Genomic DNA, 15,603 nt, shown 5'->3' on the forward strand with positions numbered 1-15,603 from the left:
CTGTTCTGCTTGCTTCATTACACTACTGAATCACTCCACATGTGTTGGAAATATATTTTACATTTCTCCCTGTATGCAGAGATGAACTTGTCTATGGTCTTTTGTATGAAATATTCTGCTCAGTGGACCTGAAGAGAGGATTTAGCATGCATTAGAAAATTTGTTGCCTTTTTACACCAAGACACAATGCTTGCCTTACCACTAATTCCCTACATACTCGCTGTTGATATAGGCAGTGACTATGTGAACATTAGAATATTGGATGCTTTTTACAGAGCAGAGAACAGAGTTTTTAATATTTAAATTTTTGTATTTTTTCTGTATTTATTTACGTATGGTTGAATCAGAGCTGACTAAAGTTCTTAAAAACCACAAATTCTGTCTTTTTCTCCTCTCAAACAGATTTAAATGATCACATTTGTACTACTCTTGACAATTCTCACATTTAGATATTTTTCTAGCCTACACTAAAATTACAAAATAAAAATATTCATAGAATATTCATAAAATAAGTGATAAGTGCAATAGAAATTGTTGCATCAAAACTTCAGACCTCAGTCTAAAGTGGTATTCAAGCTCTTTAAAAAAAAACTACATCTCCCTGGATCATAAAAAAGACTGCTGTAAGAAGCCGAAATCTGATTGGTTCATTAAAATCCATGTGACTGAATTGGGCGAATGGTGAAAGACCCAAACAGGAAGTGTTACTGTTAGAGAAGTGGTACAACGTGAAAGTCAGGAAGGAGGAAAATTATATTCATCTTGAAAATACCATAAAGTGGGTTGTTTTTAGTGTCTTCGGGTTGTCGCAGTATGTTGTGCTTTTAGTGTTTTTTGTGTCGGAAGCAGCAGCGTTTGTCACGATGTTTCAGGCTGCAGCTAAAACGTTTTCTGTTGCACCAACCGCTTCAGTCTGCCGGGGAATATTGTCAAGTATTCGACAGTATTGTAAGAAGACACCAACGAAACTGAGAGTATCTGAAGCACTTTCAAGTGCTGAGTTGGGAGCAAATGTTAAAGTGCAGGTAACGTCAACCCCCACTTTTATCTTTTAATGTTCACCCGTCATTTGTGCTATAGCTGCAGTAACATGCTGCCTATATTAGCGACAGCCTGAGTAACGTTACTGCATTTAAGATTTGAGAATCAGCCTACTACCTTGAGCAAAAAATAATTCCTCTCATCTTATAGTATCATAAGAATCCTAACCCTAAACCAGTCATGAACTGTACAAGGACTATACCCTGCACATATACTTTATATGAGAGCTAGCTATCCTGTTTGACAATGCTATGCTTAAGGCTTCACACTTTCCCAATGATTTCAAATGTAACTGTATACTGATGCCACCGTGTGCAGAGCCATGCAAACGTTTGGGCATCCAAAAGAAGTAAATACAACCACTGTAACAAACATTTAAAGTGAGCCTTTCCTCAAGTGTTAATGCGCTGTTACTTTTTCATGAACTTCACAAACAGAAAACACTTGACGGATAGAGGGAAGAATGGATTTCACTAATTATAAAGTCAGTCAGTCAAGAAAGGGAAACTAGAAAGAGGCTGGCTCCTTCAGCAGGACAATGACCCAAAGCAGACCTCGGAGTCCATCATGAACTACTTCAATAATCACACGCTGAAGCTTTTGGAACGGTCTCACATTCCCCCTCATGTGCACATTGCTGAAAATCTGCAGGGAGATCTTAAACATGCTGTGTGTGCAAGATGGCCTAAAATATCCCAGAACTTAAAGTGATCCGAAGAAAGAATGGGTGAAAATTCCTAAATCAAGAATAGAAAGACTCTCACAAAAACATTTGCAAGCTTTGATATCTGCCATAAGAGACTAAGTGCTAACTTAATAAGCACCGGCCAAATTTGTGCTCAAGATTGCACTCAGCATTTGAAGGCTCATTTTGAATGTCTGTTTGTTGCAGGGGTCGTATTTACTTTTTTTTTTTCACTCCAAAAATCAATAAAATATGTAATCTGCCCAGTGGTGACCAAACTTCTGCATGTAGCTGACATTTTATTGAGAAAGAACGAGGAGTGAAATTCTTAAATTACCAACATCTTGGTTTATGAACATTACGTGCAAGCAGAAAGAAAATATCTCTGTGTCTTTGGATGGAACAGCTGAGTGCAGTTTGATTTGTCTGACTGATGTAGGGATGGGTTCGCTCTGTCAGACCTCAGAAGGCAAATCTCTTCCTCCATGTGAATGATGGGAGCTCTTTGCAGTCACTGCAGATTGTCGCTGGTTCAGAGCTGTGTGATCCGTAAGCGCTCTTGTTTTTTTAAGTATGAGGGGTGCACATATATAAAATACTCTGACTATCTTTAACTCTCTCTTTTCATATTAAGGTTGCTCACTTTTGGTAGTGCTATTGAAGTCACGGGTATTCTTAAGAAAAGTCCAAACCAAAAACAGCCAGTTGAACTGGAAGCAGACCAAATCCATGTAGTCGGAGGATGTAACCCTGTGGTAAGGACAATTGTTGTCTCAAACAAAAGCATTAAATTACACCTCATCCCTGTTATAACTTTTTATGTGATCGCTATATCAGAAATGTCATTTAATATTGTCGCTTTGCCTTTTAGGATTTTCCCTTTAAAATCAAAGAGAGACACGGCCTCGAGTACATTCGCCAGTTTCCTCATCTCAGGTGTAGAACAAATGCCTTTAGTTCCCTGTTGAGAGTACGAAGTGAGGCCACTACAGCGATTCACTCATATTTCAAGGTGAGAACAACAGTGGAGGAGTCACTGACAGAATGCAGAGTAAGGCCTTTTGTATGTATTTATTTATTTGTTTGTTTATTCTTTTATTTTTCCAGGAAAATGGCTTCGTGCAGATTCACACTCCAATCATCACCTCAAATGACTGTGAAGGGGCGGGGGAGCTCTTTCAGGTCGAGGTGAGTATCTAAAGATGTGTTTACAAATGTTCTCAAAGTTGAGGTGTATGTGTTGATGATCTGTGCGGTATGTGGTGTCAACTCCAGTGTGTGATTGTCAGTCAAAGCTCTGATTATGAATTATAGATTAATGATATTGTTCTTTACCACAGCCATCAGGCCCGGAGCATGAAGAGGGTGAGAACTTTTTCTCCGTCCCAGCCTTCCTGACTGTGTCCGGTCAGCTTCATTTGGAAGTGATGTCAGGGTGAGATAAAGTATATGAATAGTTCTTTTCTCATGACAATTTTAAAATTCACATATCCTTCTTGTATGTTCTGCCTGAGAGACACATGCACATACACTGAAGTGCATTTCTAATTATGCCTTGTCACTCATGCTCTTGCAGGGCTTTCTCTAGAGTCTACACATTTGGGCCAACATTTCGTGCAGAGAACTCCCAAAGCAGACGCCATCTGGCTGAGTTTTACATGGTGGAGGCCGAGGTCTCCTTCACACAGTCCTTGGAGGATCTCACCAAGGTACACCATGTCATTGTCCTCAAATACAGTAATGCTCTATGGTATAGATCCATGCAGCACTTTAGCTAATATGTTACTGCTTTTCCCTCAGCAAATTTCTGTGCATACAATAGATCGATTCCTATTTCTGAAAGCCATTGTGTTCTATTCATTTTAGCATGCTATATAAGAACAAATTTACACTTACCTGATGTGACTTTTAAAGTTGCCCTTGTGCACAGTTGGTCAGGAGCGCTTTAATTATTAAACTGGGCCCACTCCTTAGGTCATGGAGGACATGTTCAGATCAGCCACAGAGCATGTCTTGGCTCACTGTGCGGAGGATGTGGCTTTGTTTCACAAGCATGTGACTCCTGGACACAGGGTGAGTCCTGAAGGACACTTATATACATAAGCGGGCTCCTGTATGCCAACCGGCCACAACTTCATCTGACTCCATCATTATCTCAACTTACATTTCTTTTCCTATTGCATCCTTATACTCTAAGGACACTATAGATGCTATGGTGAAGAGGAGATTCCCTGTGTGAGTCTCTCGTTTTCTAAACGTGGCATATAAAAATAAATAAGTCAAATGTTGTAGGCCCTGAACAAATGACACTGTCTCGATCTACTTTTAGGATTACCTACAGTGAGGCTATAGACATCCTAAACCGCAGCTCTCAGAAATTTACCTTCCCAACAGATGTAAGTGGCGCTGATTTTTATTTTCTCCTTGAAATAGCAGACTTGATATCTACCTCTACTGTATGTTTGCAACTTAACACTCAGAGCTCCTCGTTGACCTTAGCTCTTCTTTTCTACAGTGGGGTTGTGACCTTCAGACAGAACATGAGAAGTACCTGGTGAAACATTGTGGCAACATTCCAGTGTTTGTCACTGATTATCCTTATGATCTTAAGCCTTTTTATGCAAGAGACAACCAGGACCATCCTAAGCATACAGTAAGATGGAAAACGCAGAGTCAATCAATAATTTAACCACAGTTGTTTCCTTGTAATGTCAGTTGGGTTATTGCAGCGATTTGCATATGTGAGCTTACTGTCGTTTGTTTGCAGGCAGCTGCAGTGGACCTTCTTGTGCCAGGAGTTGGAGAGCTCTGTGGGGGCTCGCTGAGAGAGGAGAGGCTGGATCTGCTGCGAGCTCGCTTGGAAGAGTAAGAACTTCAGGCCCATGCTAATATATTTAGAAGTCGGTTGTCAGTGTCTGCTTAGTTGCTTTAAATTAATTGAGATCAAGAATAATCCCTGTAGTGTCACTCTGGTGTGGCTGCTGCATTTTACAAGTGTTGCAGTGGCTGGTTGACTTAAAGTGTTTTTTTTTATACAACCTTCCACAACACACCCAACATCTTTTCCGTAAGTTCTTCAGATGGGTTAGCAGGTTTTTAAGCCCCCTGACTCACTACACATATTCAGTGTTTGGAAAACTGCAGGATATGTTTGATTTTTATATTGTAATTCATTAATATTTATGTATTTATATAAAAGAACATAATTGAACAATTAACATAATAAATATATTGTAGTTAGTTAGACTTTATTGTCCCTGATGGGGGAATTCTTTTCCACAGCACTGTACAACAATTAGCACACAACTGCGACTGTCAGAAATACATAAATACGACACAACAGCGTGTAACAGCAACAGGTAAAACAACATGAGAATGGGACACAGAGCCCATGACAATGACGGGAGAACAGCATAAGGACCAGATGCTCAGCGAGCCACCATGTTTAGGCCTACTAGGGCTGTGGGTACCAGGCTTTTCCCAAAGCTAGCCCCTCTGCACCTCAGGGACCTATACCTGCGTCCTGAGGGCTGACCAGTGAAGTGTCAGTTGTACATTGCAAATAAGATGTGACCACAGATTTTACTGACAGTTGTACATAGTTTTAGACAAGAGGGAACAGTTGGCAAATCTGTGGTGGATAAAACTGACTGATGGCCCAGTGTGCTGGTGAATTTATCTCAGTTCAGAAGAGAAAATCTGCAAAAAAAAGTTAGTTTTGTTCTTTAAAACATGAAAATGATGCTAGAGAGGATTTATTGTAGATCTTGAGTTTATGTTTTTGATAAAAGGCACTAACGTTAAGTGTTATATTTTTCCAGGGTTGGATTAGAAGAGACCTACAGCTGGTAAAAAAAAAAAAATCATATTTACAGTAACAACATTTTAAAAGAAAGATCTTTACATACTGACAGGGTACTAATGATATTTTTTATTTATTTACAGGTATCTGGATTTGAGACGTTTTGGCTCAGTCCCTCATGGTGGCTTTGGACTGGGATTTGAGCGATTTTTGCAATGCATTCTGGGCATTGACAACATAAAAGATGTTACTCCTTTCCCTAGATTTTCCCATTCTTGTCTTCTATAAAACACGGTTCAAGCATAGTAGATATTTATTAAGCCAGTGATGTCTGTTTTTTCTGTCTGGCACACGTCAAATAAATTCAACATTGTTGTAAATTTTTGTTGGTTTATTGGTGTGTAAATATCATTAAAATTTATTTGCACCTGTAACATGAAAACAATGATCGCTGTTATTTGAAATGATAGATTTTCTTTGTCAAAATTTAATTATAAGCCTTGTGCAGTTATTCATGACCTTCCTACTACGACATGATCACTATGATAGCAAATTTCATTCATGGACTGTTTATTTTTTTGGCTTCTTAGGGAAGTGTTCAGTTACATCATGTTATGTCTCTCTAACCTCTTTAACGTCCATATTTAAAACAATGTTGGTTTTCAGAGCAACTTTCAAGTCAAGTTTCCACAAGGTGGTGCTTTTTCCCCATTTCATCCAACTGGGAAAATTTGACTCGGTTCATAACAGCAGCTGTTGACTCTTATTAATTTAATATTCTTTTTCAAACAACAGGAAATATCTTAACGAAATCCGCCTTGTTAGTTATAATTGATTATATTATTATATTTGGTAAGGCTTACAACACGTGTTTGATTTTAATTTGAAATCACATACATTACGGTATATGACATCAAACAGGATTGTTTTAACCAACAACTATTTTGTGTTAAATTAGACAAATGATATATGCAGGTCGGTTCCTCCATTATTTAAACTCTTTGGGGATCTTGGAGCTACTTTGTGGCAGCAGCTCTCCCATCCTGTTTCATCCCAGCGCAGCCCATCCCTCTTTCTGCTCGGTGGGCGTGGTATGAGTTGGGAAAACAAACTGCAGACACCCTATGATACTTCCTCACCCTTCATCAGTTGAGTTTTTACCCGCGGTTCCTCGTCAGCTGGCCGTGCGTAATTCCCCAAGAGCCGAGTTGCGCCTTTTTTTTTCTCCCTCCCACACTAACTGGTTTTGCGTCCTGTACCACCAGGGGCGACGGCCAACATCTCCGACTAGTACTACTCTAATTTTTTATCAAATGGGGGGAGCAGACTGCACCAGTGGGAGCCAAACGCCGACAGCACTTTGAACAGGCAAGCCTTCAGGAGCCGACATGTACTAGTGACAGACGGTAGTTGTAGAGCAAGAGGAAACAGCAGACAGTGACAAACATGAGCGGCGGTGAAATCATCTTCCAAGGCTGGCTGAGAAAGTCACCGCCGGAGAAGAAACTGAGGAGATATGTAAGTGGATTACACTTTCGCTTTGTTTCTCTGTGAGTTTGACCGGTGCAGGACAAACCGAATTTCTCTGCTCTCCTCCTCTGTCAAGTTGCTGCTCTTTGTGGTTTATTCATCTGCATCTCAAATAAGTGAGTGTGAAAGTCAGATATTTAAAGGCCAGTTGTAGCAGGTGCATCCAACTACCATCTGGACCTCTCCTCTGTTTAATGACCCACAGGAGGCACCACAGATTATTATTGAGTCTGAAATACTGTGTCAATCCTTTTGTCAATCTAGAAATGTACGTTTTTAAATGAAAAATGCAGTGGGCCACGTTTTACATGGGAGGGGGGGCACGCACTGTGGGGTCCCATGACAACACAGAGGTAAGCCTGTGTAATACCCGACAGCTGTCTGTAATTTTGGCTAAATAGCTCTCAGACACACACACAAACTGCCATTTTGCTTTATCCGATCATGATGAGGTAATGTCTAATCAAGCATTGATGGGACCAGTTTTTATGTTGGCCAAGCTGACCAGTGTCACAACAATAGTGATAACTGCACAGCACTTGAGTGGCTCGATAAGGCTGTATAAGCCAAAGCTGCTATAGTCTCTTGCTGGGTGCTGGGCAGGGGAATGGAGGCAAATCAGATAATAGGATTTATGGAGGCAGATAGAACCATGAGACAATCTCCTGTAAATACAGCTGTCCACTGTTTATGTATGGTGTTGCATTACCAGGCCTCTCCATGTTCCTACTAGCTGACTTTGCCATGATGTCATCCCTCTGTTTCATCTGGAAATCCATCCTTGAATGTCTTCAAATGTACACCCCCGCCACACCAAGTCACCCCACCCCACCCCCCCCCACCCCATCCCCTTTTGTCCTGTCATTTCCTCATTGTCTTCCACTTAAAGCTGGCTAATGTTTACATAGAGACCACCATGGTCAGTATGGAACAGCAGCTGCAATGGTACAGAGGAAAAAACTTGCTTTGTTCATAGCAGTACTGTATAAACAAGAGAAAAAACCCTCACAAGGCATAATGGACCGAACATAATGGCCTTCCTCAGGCAAGAGAGCAGGGAGCACCCTCTCAGCCCTTCTCACCCTGCTTCTCACCCTGAGCAATAACCTATAAACAACTGCGCACACACTCAGCCTCAGCCAGAAAACAGTGTCATGAGATGGAGTGTCCAGAACAGGCAGACTTGTGAATGCGATAATCTGTCCATCTGAAATTCCTTCCACTTAAAGTCAGGCTGGGGACAATCGGGGCCATTTACTCACCAGATATGCTGTCATCTGACATCGTTGACGTCCTAATGTAGAGGGATATTTTCAGATACTATTCTCACATACTCTCTGACATTCCAGCCTGAAGGTGTGCTGTGTTTCTCATGGTAGCAAGTTTGATCGGTCATTGTATTGGAATGAGCTGAGGAGGTGTGAGGAATGTATTGTTTTGGAGCTCTAACAGACGTGCTAACTGAAATGCTACAACAGTTTTCACTGTTGTGCCTCCTTTAGGAGATTATTTGCAACAATGAAAGGCTGTTTTAATCCTTAACAACACATTCCCCGTCAATATTCCACCCTTTTCTACCATGAAGTCCTTCTTGAGCCAGTAAATCAGTAGTGAAATGATTGGTCATTATATTTAAAAAAAAAAAAAAAAGTCTCCTGCAACCCTCCACAGACACAGTTTCCGAAAATGTGACACAGCTTATTGTGTTAAATGCAGCGTACAATCTAGTGCAGGGTTAGGAGAGAGTAAAACTGGTACTACCACTGCAGTTCTGGCATGCAAATGATATGCAAAGTCAGGGAGGAAAACACTTGTGGCAGTTGAAGCCTGGATGCAACTGGTGGTGACAACAGGAGACAACATGCCTAAGCTCCGTAACAAGCATGACTAGTCTTGGTTAAATGTATTCTAACTGTTTACAAATGTAGCAGTGACTCACTTCTCCTGCAACAGCTGCTTGCTGCTCAAACACATGATGGACATAAACTTTCTGTGCCCCTCCCCCCAAAAAACATGTGATAGCAGCATTATATGTAGTCACTTTTTTTTTTTTTTTACCCACGCTGCATCTCCCCCCAAGGAAAACAGTCACACACTTTTGTCTGAGAGCTGCAAAATGAATCACTTGGTCGGAGTTTATCTCTTCTCGGGGGGCTGATCGAGGCTCCAGAGGTGGGCAGTGTTTTAAGGGTAGGTGGGAGTGGCCTCGGTTGCTTTTTTTGAACAATGTCCAGAATAAGCAGAAGGAACATGAAAACAACTGAGTAATCCAGCACTTACCCAGTGGCTCTTGCACAGTTCTGCTAAGGTTATTTTACTCATCAGTCAGTGGTCAGACAGTATGCTTCATCATGTCTGCTACATTAACCCGCAAACCATCTTTTATTTGTAGCTGCTGCTTAGCCAGCGACCTATCACCTGTCAAGTCAATGTGCTGTTAAAAAATGTTGTTGACAGTAGTTAATCTTCCTTGACTTGTGGTAGACAAAGGAAGTAGTAATAGATAGAAAAGGTAATTTATAAAGTTATAGGAAAAAGTTGGTGAGGAAGAGGTGACTAGTACACCTCTGTGTTACTTCAAACGTGGACATATGTTGACATATGCTTAACAAGTCATCTAAATGAATCATGAACCGTACTTTGCATGCACAATATGAATCATACATGCGACGTGTCATACTGTAAACAATTTAATTCCTGTTCTCAGGTCGGGATCAAGCTACTGTTGGCTAAACCCTCCCACCTGTCCGTTGTTGTATCTGACATCACAAACGTGTCTGTTCACATACAGTGAAGCTTTGCCACATTCCAGACAGATCATATCGGCGAGGTGATCGCTGCTGCTTCTGCTGCTGCTTCTGCTTTCTCCCACTGCCGGTTTTCAAAGGGGCTTTACCATCTTGCCCTCGTGGATGGTACACAAGAGGAGACAGAGAGGAAGAGAGGTGGGGGGAGTGAGTGAGTTTTCAAGGCAGGCATAGCAGAGCAGCAGCAGCAGCAGCCTGTGTCCCACTGTCAGCTGCCGGGTCTACTGTTGTTTTGCAGAGGGGCTTTGGGAAGTCCTTGCCCTCAGAGGTCAACTGAGAACGCCTCCCAGTTCCTGCTTTGACAGACACCCGGCGCTCAAACAGACATTTTCCTTGTTCCACTTTATCTGTGGGCCCTCATATGGGCCTTTCCCCACAAGTTACAAAACTGGGGTGTTTATGTGACTGCAGTATCAAAGTCAGATTAGTTTATTATCATATGATACGTTCACTTAAAGGGATCCTTGTTATTGACGAAGAAAGCAACCTATGATCATTTTCACTGGTTAATCTTTTGATTAATTTAACTTCATTTAATCAGCAAAGTGCCTTACTGAGGTTAAAAATCTCTTTTAGCCTGATTAATTGATTATTCTTTAGTGTAAAACATGTCAGAAAAAAAGTATAAAATGCCTTTTTATAGTTTGGTGACCTCAAATTGCTTGTTTTGTGCAGTCAGCAGTATAAAACCTAAACCAGTGTATTCTCACATTTGAGATGGAAACAGACTATTAATCTCTAATCAGAGTTTTTGATACATTTCTGTAGATTTTAGACTTAGTATGCTGTTCTTTTCATATGCATTGACAGTCTTAACATTCATAGGAAATTAATGCATAAAAGTCATAAGTGTCACAACATTATACTTTCTCAACTTTTTGTTCCCCAACCACATCCTTTCTTTTACACATTCATTGTAAACCTGCATGGCGGCCATGTTTGAACCTCTGTCATAATATCCTGTCCTGTGCCATGAACTCTGGTGTAGCCTGTGTGTTTTCTTACCAAAACTTAATTATTGCACCAATAGCAGATGCCAGACTTCCTTTGGATGGTACCTACAGGAAGTGTTATGACAGAGGTCCCATGACAGGGAAATAAATTCAATTGGTCTGTGAGTATATAAATGTATTTCCATATCAAGGCTCTATCAGCTGATCTTAAAATAGTGCCATTCAGAAAGAAAATTAGATCCCACAGATTTTTTTTGTTGTGCCTCTGTGGCAGCGACAGCCATGGCTGGAGGCATTATGTTTTCAGGTTCTCCGTCCATCCTTCTGTCTATCCATCTCATTCTTGTGAATGCAATATCTCAGAAACGCCTCGAGGGGATTTCTTCAAATATGGCACAGATGTTCACTTGGTCTAAAACATGAAATGATTGGATTTTGGTGGTCAAAGGTCAAGTTCTCTGTGCCCTCACAAAACATGTTTTTGGCCATAACTCAAGAATAAATTTGCTAGATATAAGAGAATTTTACTCAAATGTCTGATAGGAGGAAATTATGACATTAAGTTCTGCAAAAATACTTTTCTGGCAACATTTCAATGCTGTAACTCAGGAACAGAGGGAGAGATTGTGACCGTATTCCGCATTTGGTTGGTTACTGAACTGGTGACAGTAATTTTGAATACTCAGCTTGAAACTGTGGTGATCGTGTAGATCTTCTGTGCTACCGGGTTGAAGATGTGTGCGAAGCATCCATGTTTTAGAATTTGTAGCTTCTTTGCAGAAACATCCATATTTGAAGGATTGTGTTCTATCAGAATCAGCTTTATTGGCCAAGCATGTCAACACACACAAGCAATTTGACTCTGTTTTTTGTTTCTCTCAATGTTATAACTTCAATTTTGCAGAAAAAAACAAAACAAAAAAGCGCTTAATCCCTTTAATTAAATTCCTTCAAAGTCTTTACTACACATATTATGTGAGTCTGGTCAGACATGGATGTAAACTGCAAAAATTGTCTGGTTGGCAGAAGGCATACAGCCACGAGGCACTAATTCTAGTCTCTTGTGATTTGGACCAGCGCTGTGAATGTCTGTACTTATTTGCTGAGCTCTCACTATCACAGGGCTGATGGTTTCATTTAATGGTGCTTAAAATAGAAATGAGTCAGACTACAGCAACATGGATCATAAACAGCTGATCTCAACAACTTTTGGGATTAATCCATTTTTATTTTAGCTGATCCAGACGTCATAAATGATTACGGTTCTGGAAAACATTGGACTTGTGAGACCATAAACAAATAGTTGATATGGCATCTACAAGCTGTAGTTTGATGCTACTCTGACTATAACAGCAGAGTAAAATGGCCACAGATCAGAGATACAGTATATGGTTTGTTTCATCTCCACCCAAGTGTGTGCTTCTACTTAATCAAAAGCCTAACCAGCTAAATGTAGTATTGTGTTATAATGTAGTAGTGTAGTATTGTTATGCTGAAGGATAATGTTTTTTTTTTTCTTCTACGGGAAGAGAAATCTAGTTTCTGCACTGCTGATTAGATCCAAGTCATATACAGGAATCATGCCGCTAGCTGAAGCTTACATGTCATATGACTGTCATTAGATTGGCCTTCTGAAGAAAATGGGCTTTGCAGTCGTGACGTGACTCAGTAGAAATGCCTTTTGGCTTCCTACTTGGCAGCATACGAATACGTAAAACTGAGAATGACGCAAAAAGGCATTGAACTATTATTAGTTAGTTGACTGCCCGTGCCGGTTTAGTTCTCTGTATTGTGTGGTAACTGCAAAGGTCATTGACAACCATCAAATTGTCCTTTTTGGCATTTATGTGGTTGTTGACTGAGCACACTTGCACTTTTTGACCGACTCACTGAAAACAGCTACTGACACCTGAGAGCTTCCAGGCATTTTCTGACGCCCCCAGAGCACCTCTGTTTGACCGGGTCCAGCTTAGATGCACCGTGACAGTAGATAGTGAGGGAGTGGAGACTGTTACTCTTTAACAGACATATTTCCAAAAAGTCACACTGGTAACCTTCTAGTCACAAGCCTGTTTATTATTTTCTGTATTATGTAACACATAACACCAAACAAATATGCAGGGCATCTTAAATGCTTTATAGATCATCATGGTGGCCATTAAAGCATATGAATTATTCATTATTTTTTTCCTAAATGCATTTTTATAGCTCACATAGACTAGAAGTAAAATCAAGATAAACCTACTTTTAACTAGTAAATGAAACACAGCTGATTACAACAACACTAAGCTCCATCTGCAAATGCTATAACCATAACATGAATGTAAATATGTTGAAAGGAGAATGTGTTGTTCCCTCAGTACAGCGTATTTGTAAGCAGTGATGTTTATACGTGTCCTAGCAGGCAGAACATTAGGTGGTGGACATTTTCTTTTGGCAACATGTTAATGTTTTTTTAAGCAGGACCAAAATAAATAATGAAAATTAGCCTTGCTGTGTCATAAATAGTGTTCTACATATTAGGGTTGCAATTACTCCTCCAAGGTGCCACTCACAAAGATGTGGACTTGCCTGTTTGTAGAGGGATTGTTTGTGAAAATAATCTGTGTAACAGTTATAATGTATTGTACTTAAGAGCTAAAAAAAAAATATAGAAATGACAACAGTACAAACATGGTTAGATACATAAATCCATTAAAAGGAAAAAATGGGAATGTAAAAAATAAATAAATTTGTGCGCAATTTATCAGTTTGTATGTATGAGGCTTAAAAATCTGATTCATTACTAATGGTCCCGTTTAATGAGAAAATAATTAGCCTTTTCAATTAAAGTTCACATAGAATTTATTTCGCAATCCAGAACTATTTTGTGATAATTGAGGGGAACAGATTTTCTCTTTTAATTATTATAAAGACTCTTTTCATTTTATTTTATTGTGACATTAGTGTGACAGTCAGACTACTCCAGGGAAGCTTTCAGGGACCTATGAGCCACAGAAAAAAACAGACCAGACGATTTGCAGGTGATGCACACGGTGGAAAACGTGACATGAATGGCAGATTTGCAGTGGAATGGTACTGGCCAAAATGAGCATGCAATTTTGCATATCAGCCAAAGTTTTGTTAGTGTGCATCCCTTGAAAATGTGTCCGAAAAATCCTCTTTGCATTGAAACTTGCTCATGAGCCTGACACGCATTGTTCTTGTGAAGTGGGAGTAGACAGTCACTTTATTTGAACCAGCTAAGGATACTGTGGCAGGTGCATCATTAAATATAAAATAAGATTTGACTTGACTTGATTTGATATATAAATGCAACACTTAACAGCTGTGACTATGCTAGAATTAAGCTGATAAGATGTGTTTTCTTTCCGTTACATTTGAAATACTTTGCCCTGGTGTGATAGTTTGTAGGAGTTGGAAACATGTAAACAAACTGCCTCCTGCCTGAGGTCGTGGTAGAGGTGGTTATAGAAGTCAAACTGAAAACAGCTACAAAACACATACGTTTCCTAGGGCTATATAGCAGCTAAAGATATCATTAGATATCAGAAGCAGTGATGCAGTGGAAAAAACAAGTGTTATATTTAAGTCCGTTTTTTCATAAAATGTTCAAACCGCCATAGATGTAGCCAAGCCGATGAGAGTGAATTTAATGTCAATAATTAGAATATTCTTTTGGATTGTTAACCTCTCCCTCCGCTACATATCAGCACTGGTGAGATCAGAGATTTGTTTCTTCTGAGAATCCAGACAGTAATGAGTCACTGCACTTCAGCTGTAGGAACCGAAATTTGTTACAACTGAAGCTCAGATAAGAATAAACTCTGAGTAATGCAGCCGGTGTACAAATACAGACTTTACTAGAATACATGGAGACAAAATAGTACGATGACATCAAAGATTAGCAGATGGCGATGGCGATTACTGACATGTGACTCCAAGGATTTCAGGTGACATAATGTACCCATTGATAGGCATGTTGGAGGCTCACAACCCCCAAAATACAGATGGTAAAGGGTTGGACATACCAGAGGTGTTGTGTTATCATTTTAACACAACTATTATGACTTGTCTCAGCAAAATGTCTCTGTAGTTTGGATTTTATTCATTCAGTTCCTACACATTGCAGAAAACCTGAAGTTCCTCTGGAGGCAGTGATGTGTGTTTGTTGAAACACTGACAACATGGCAAGTGATCCAGGAGAAGAAGGTGCTTTACAAATGACTTGCGATACGACTTGTGACTTGTGACTTCCATACAGGGAGCATTGACTCCAGTGTTATTATTGCAAACTTGACAGAGGGAATGTCTTTTGTTTAGCATCAGAATGGTTTCACCAGTTACCATGCTGTCATGTGTGTAAACAAAAACTGCATCAGGGAACATTGTGAGAGCTTTTTGTTCTTTTTTTTGTGAAGTTACAAAAAGGAAGGAAATTTCTGAATGGTGCAACACAGCCAACAACACAGCAACAATATTAGCTCAGCCGATAATTCATAAAGATTAGAGCAGTTATGGAGTCTGCAGCATCCTACTTGAATTATTAGCAACACTTCATTTGAATAGTCCACCTGCAGAGAGTTTACATTTGTTACATTACACTAGGTTATTAGTTGAGATTCAACAATTCAGCTGTTACACTCAACTTCATCCTAACCATTAAAATGAATGAATCACTAATTGTCAGTTGAATATTCTGTAGACTCTATGTAGGTGGACTATCAAAATAAAGTGTGACTGAATTTTTATAATATATTTCAGTGATTAATTCTAATAAATTTA

The 15,603-nt window shown here is 39.8% G+C and overlaps 2 protein-coding genes across 3 annotated transcripts in view; both read left to right on the forward strand.

The window, feature by feature from the left end:
- The first annotated feature begins 727 nt into the window (after positions 1 to 727).
- On the forward strand, positions 728 to 5,947 carry nars2 (asparaginyl-tRNA synthetase 2, mitochondrial). The gene is made up of 14 exons (XM_022748911.1): positions 728 to 1,025; positions 2,166 to 2,275; positions 2,361 to 2,481; positions 2,598 to 2,738; positions 2,834 to 2,914; positions 3,067 to 3,161; positions 3,303 to 3,435; positions 3,701 to 3,799; positions 3,924 to 3,961; positions 4,056 to 4,122; positions 4,242 to 4,379; positions 4,494 to 4,591; positions 5,548 to 5,574; positions 5,672 to 5,947. Exons 1-14 carry the CDS (start codon positions 864 to 866, stop codon positions 5,814 to 5,816), a joined length of 1,455 nt encoding a protein of 484 aa, XP_022604632.1. The 5' UTR covers positions 728 to 863; the 3' UTR covers positions 5,817 to 5,947.
- Positions 5,948 to 6,706: 759 nt separating this feature from the next.
- gab2 (GRB2 associated binding protein 2) overlaps positions 6,707 to 15,603 on the forward strand; it is a 36,630-nt gene continuing 27,733 nt past the window's right edge. For both annotated transcript variants that reach the window (XM_022748909.1, XM_022748910.1), the window contains exon 1: positions 6,707 to 7,046. In XM_022748909.1, coding sequence (XP_022604630.1) covers positions 6,975 to 7,046 — 72 coding nt within the window. In that variant the 5' untranslated portion in view covers positions 6,707 to 6,974. The remainder of the gene's footprint in view (positions 7,047 to 15,603) is intronic.

The sequence above is a fragment of the Seriola dumerili genome, unplaced genomic scaffold (genome assembly GCF_002260705.1).
Source record: "Seriola dumerili isolate Sdu_G_001 unplaced genomic scaffold, Sdu_1.0 BDQW01000134.1, whole genome shotgun sequence".
Lineage (NCBI taxonomy): Eukaryota > Metazoa > Chordata > Actinopteri > Carangiformes > Carangidae > Seriola > Seriola dumerili.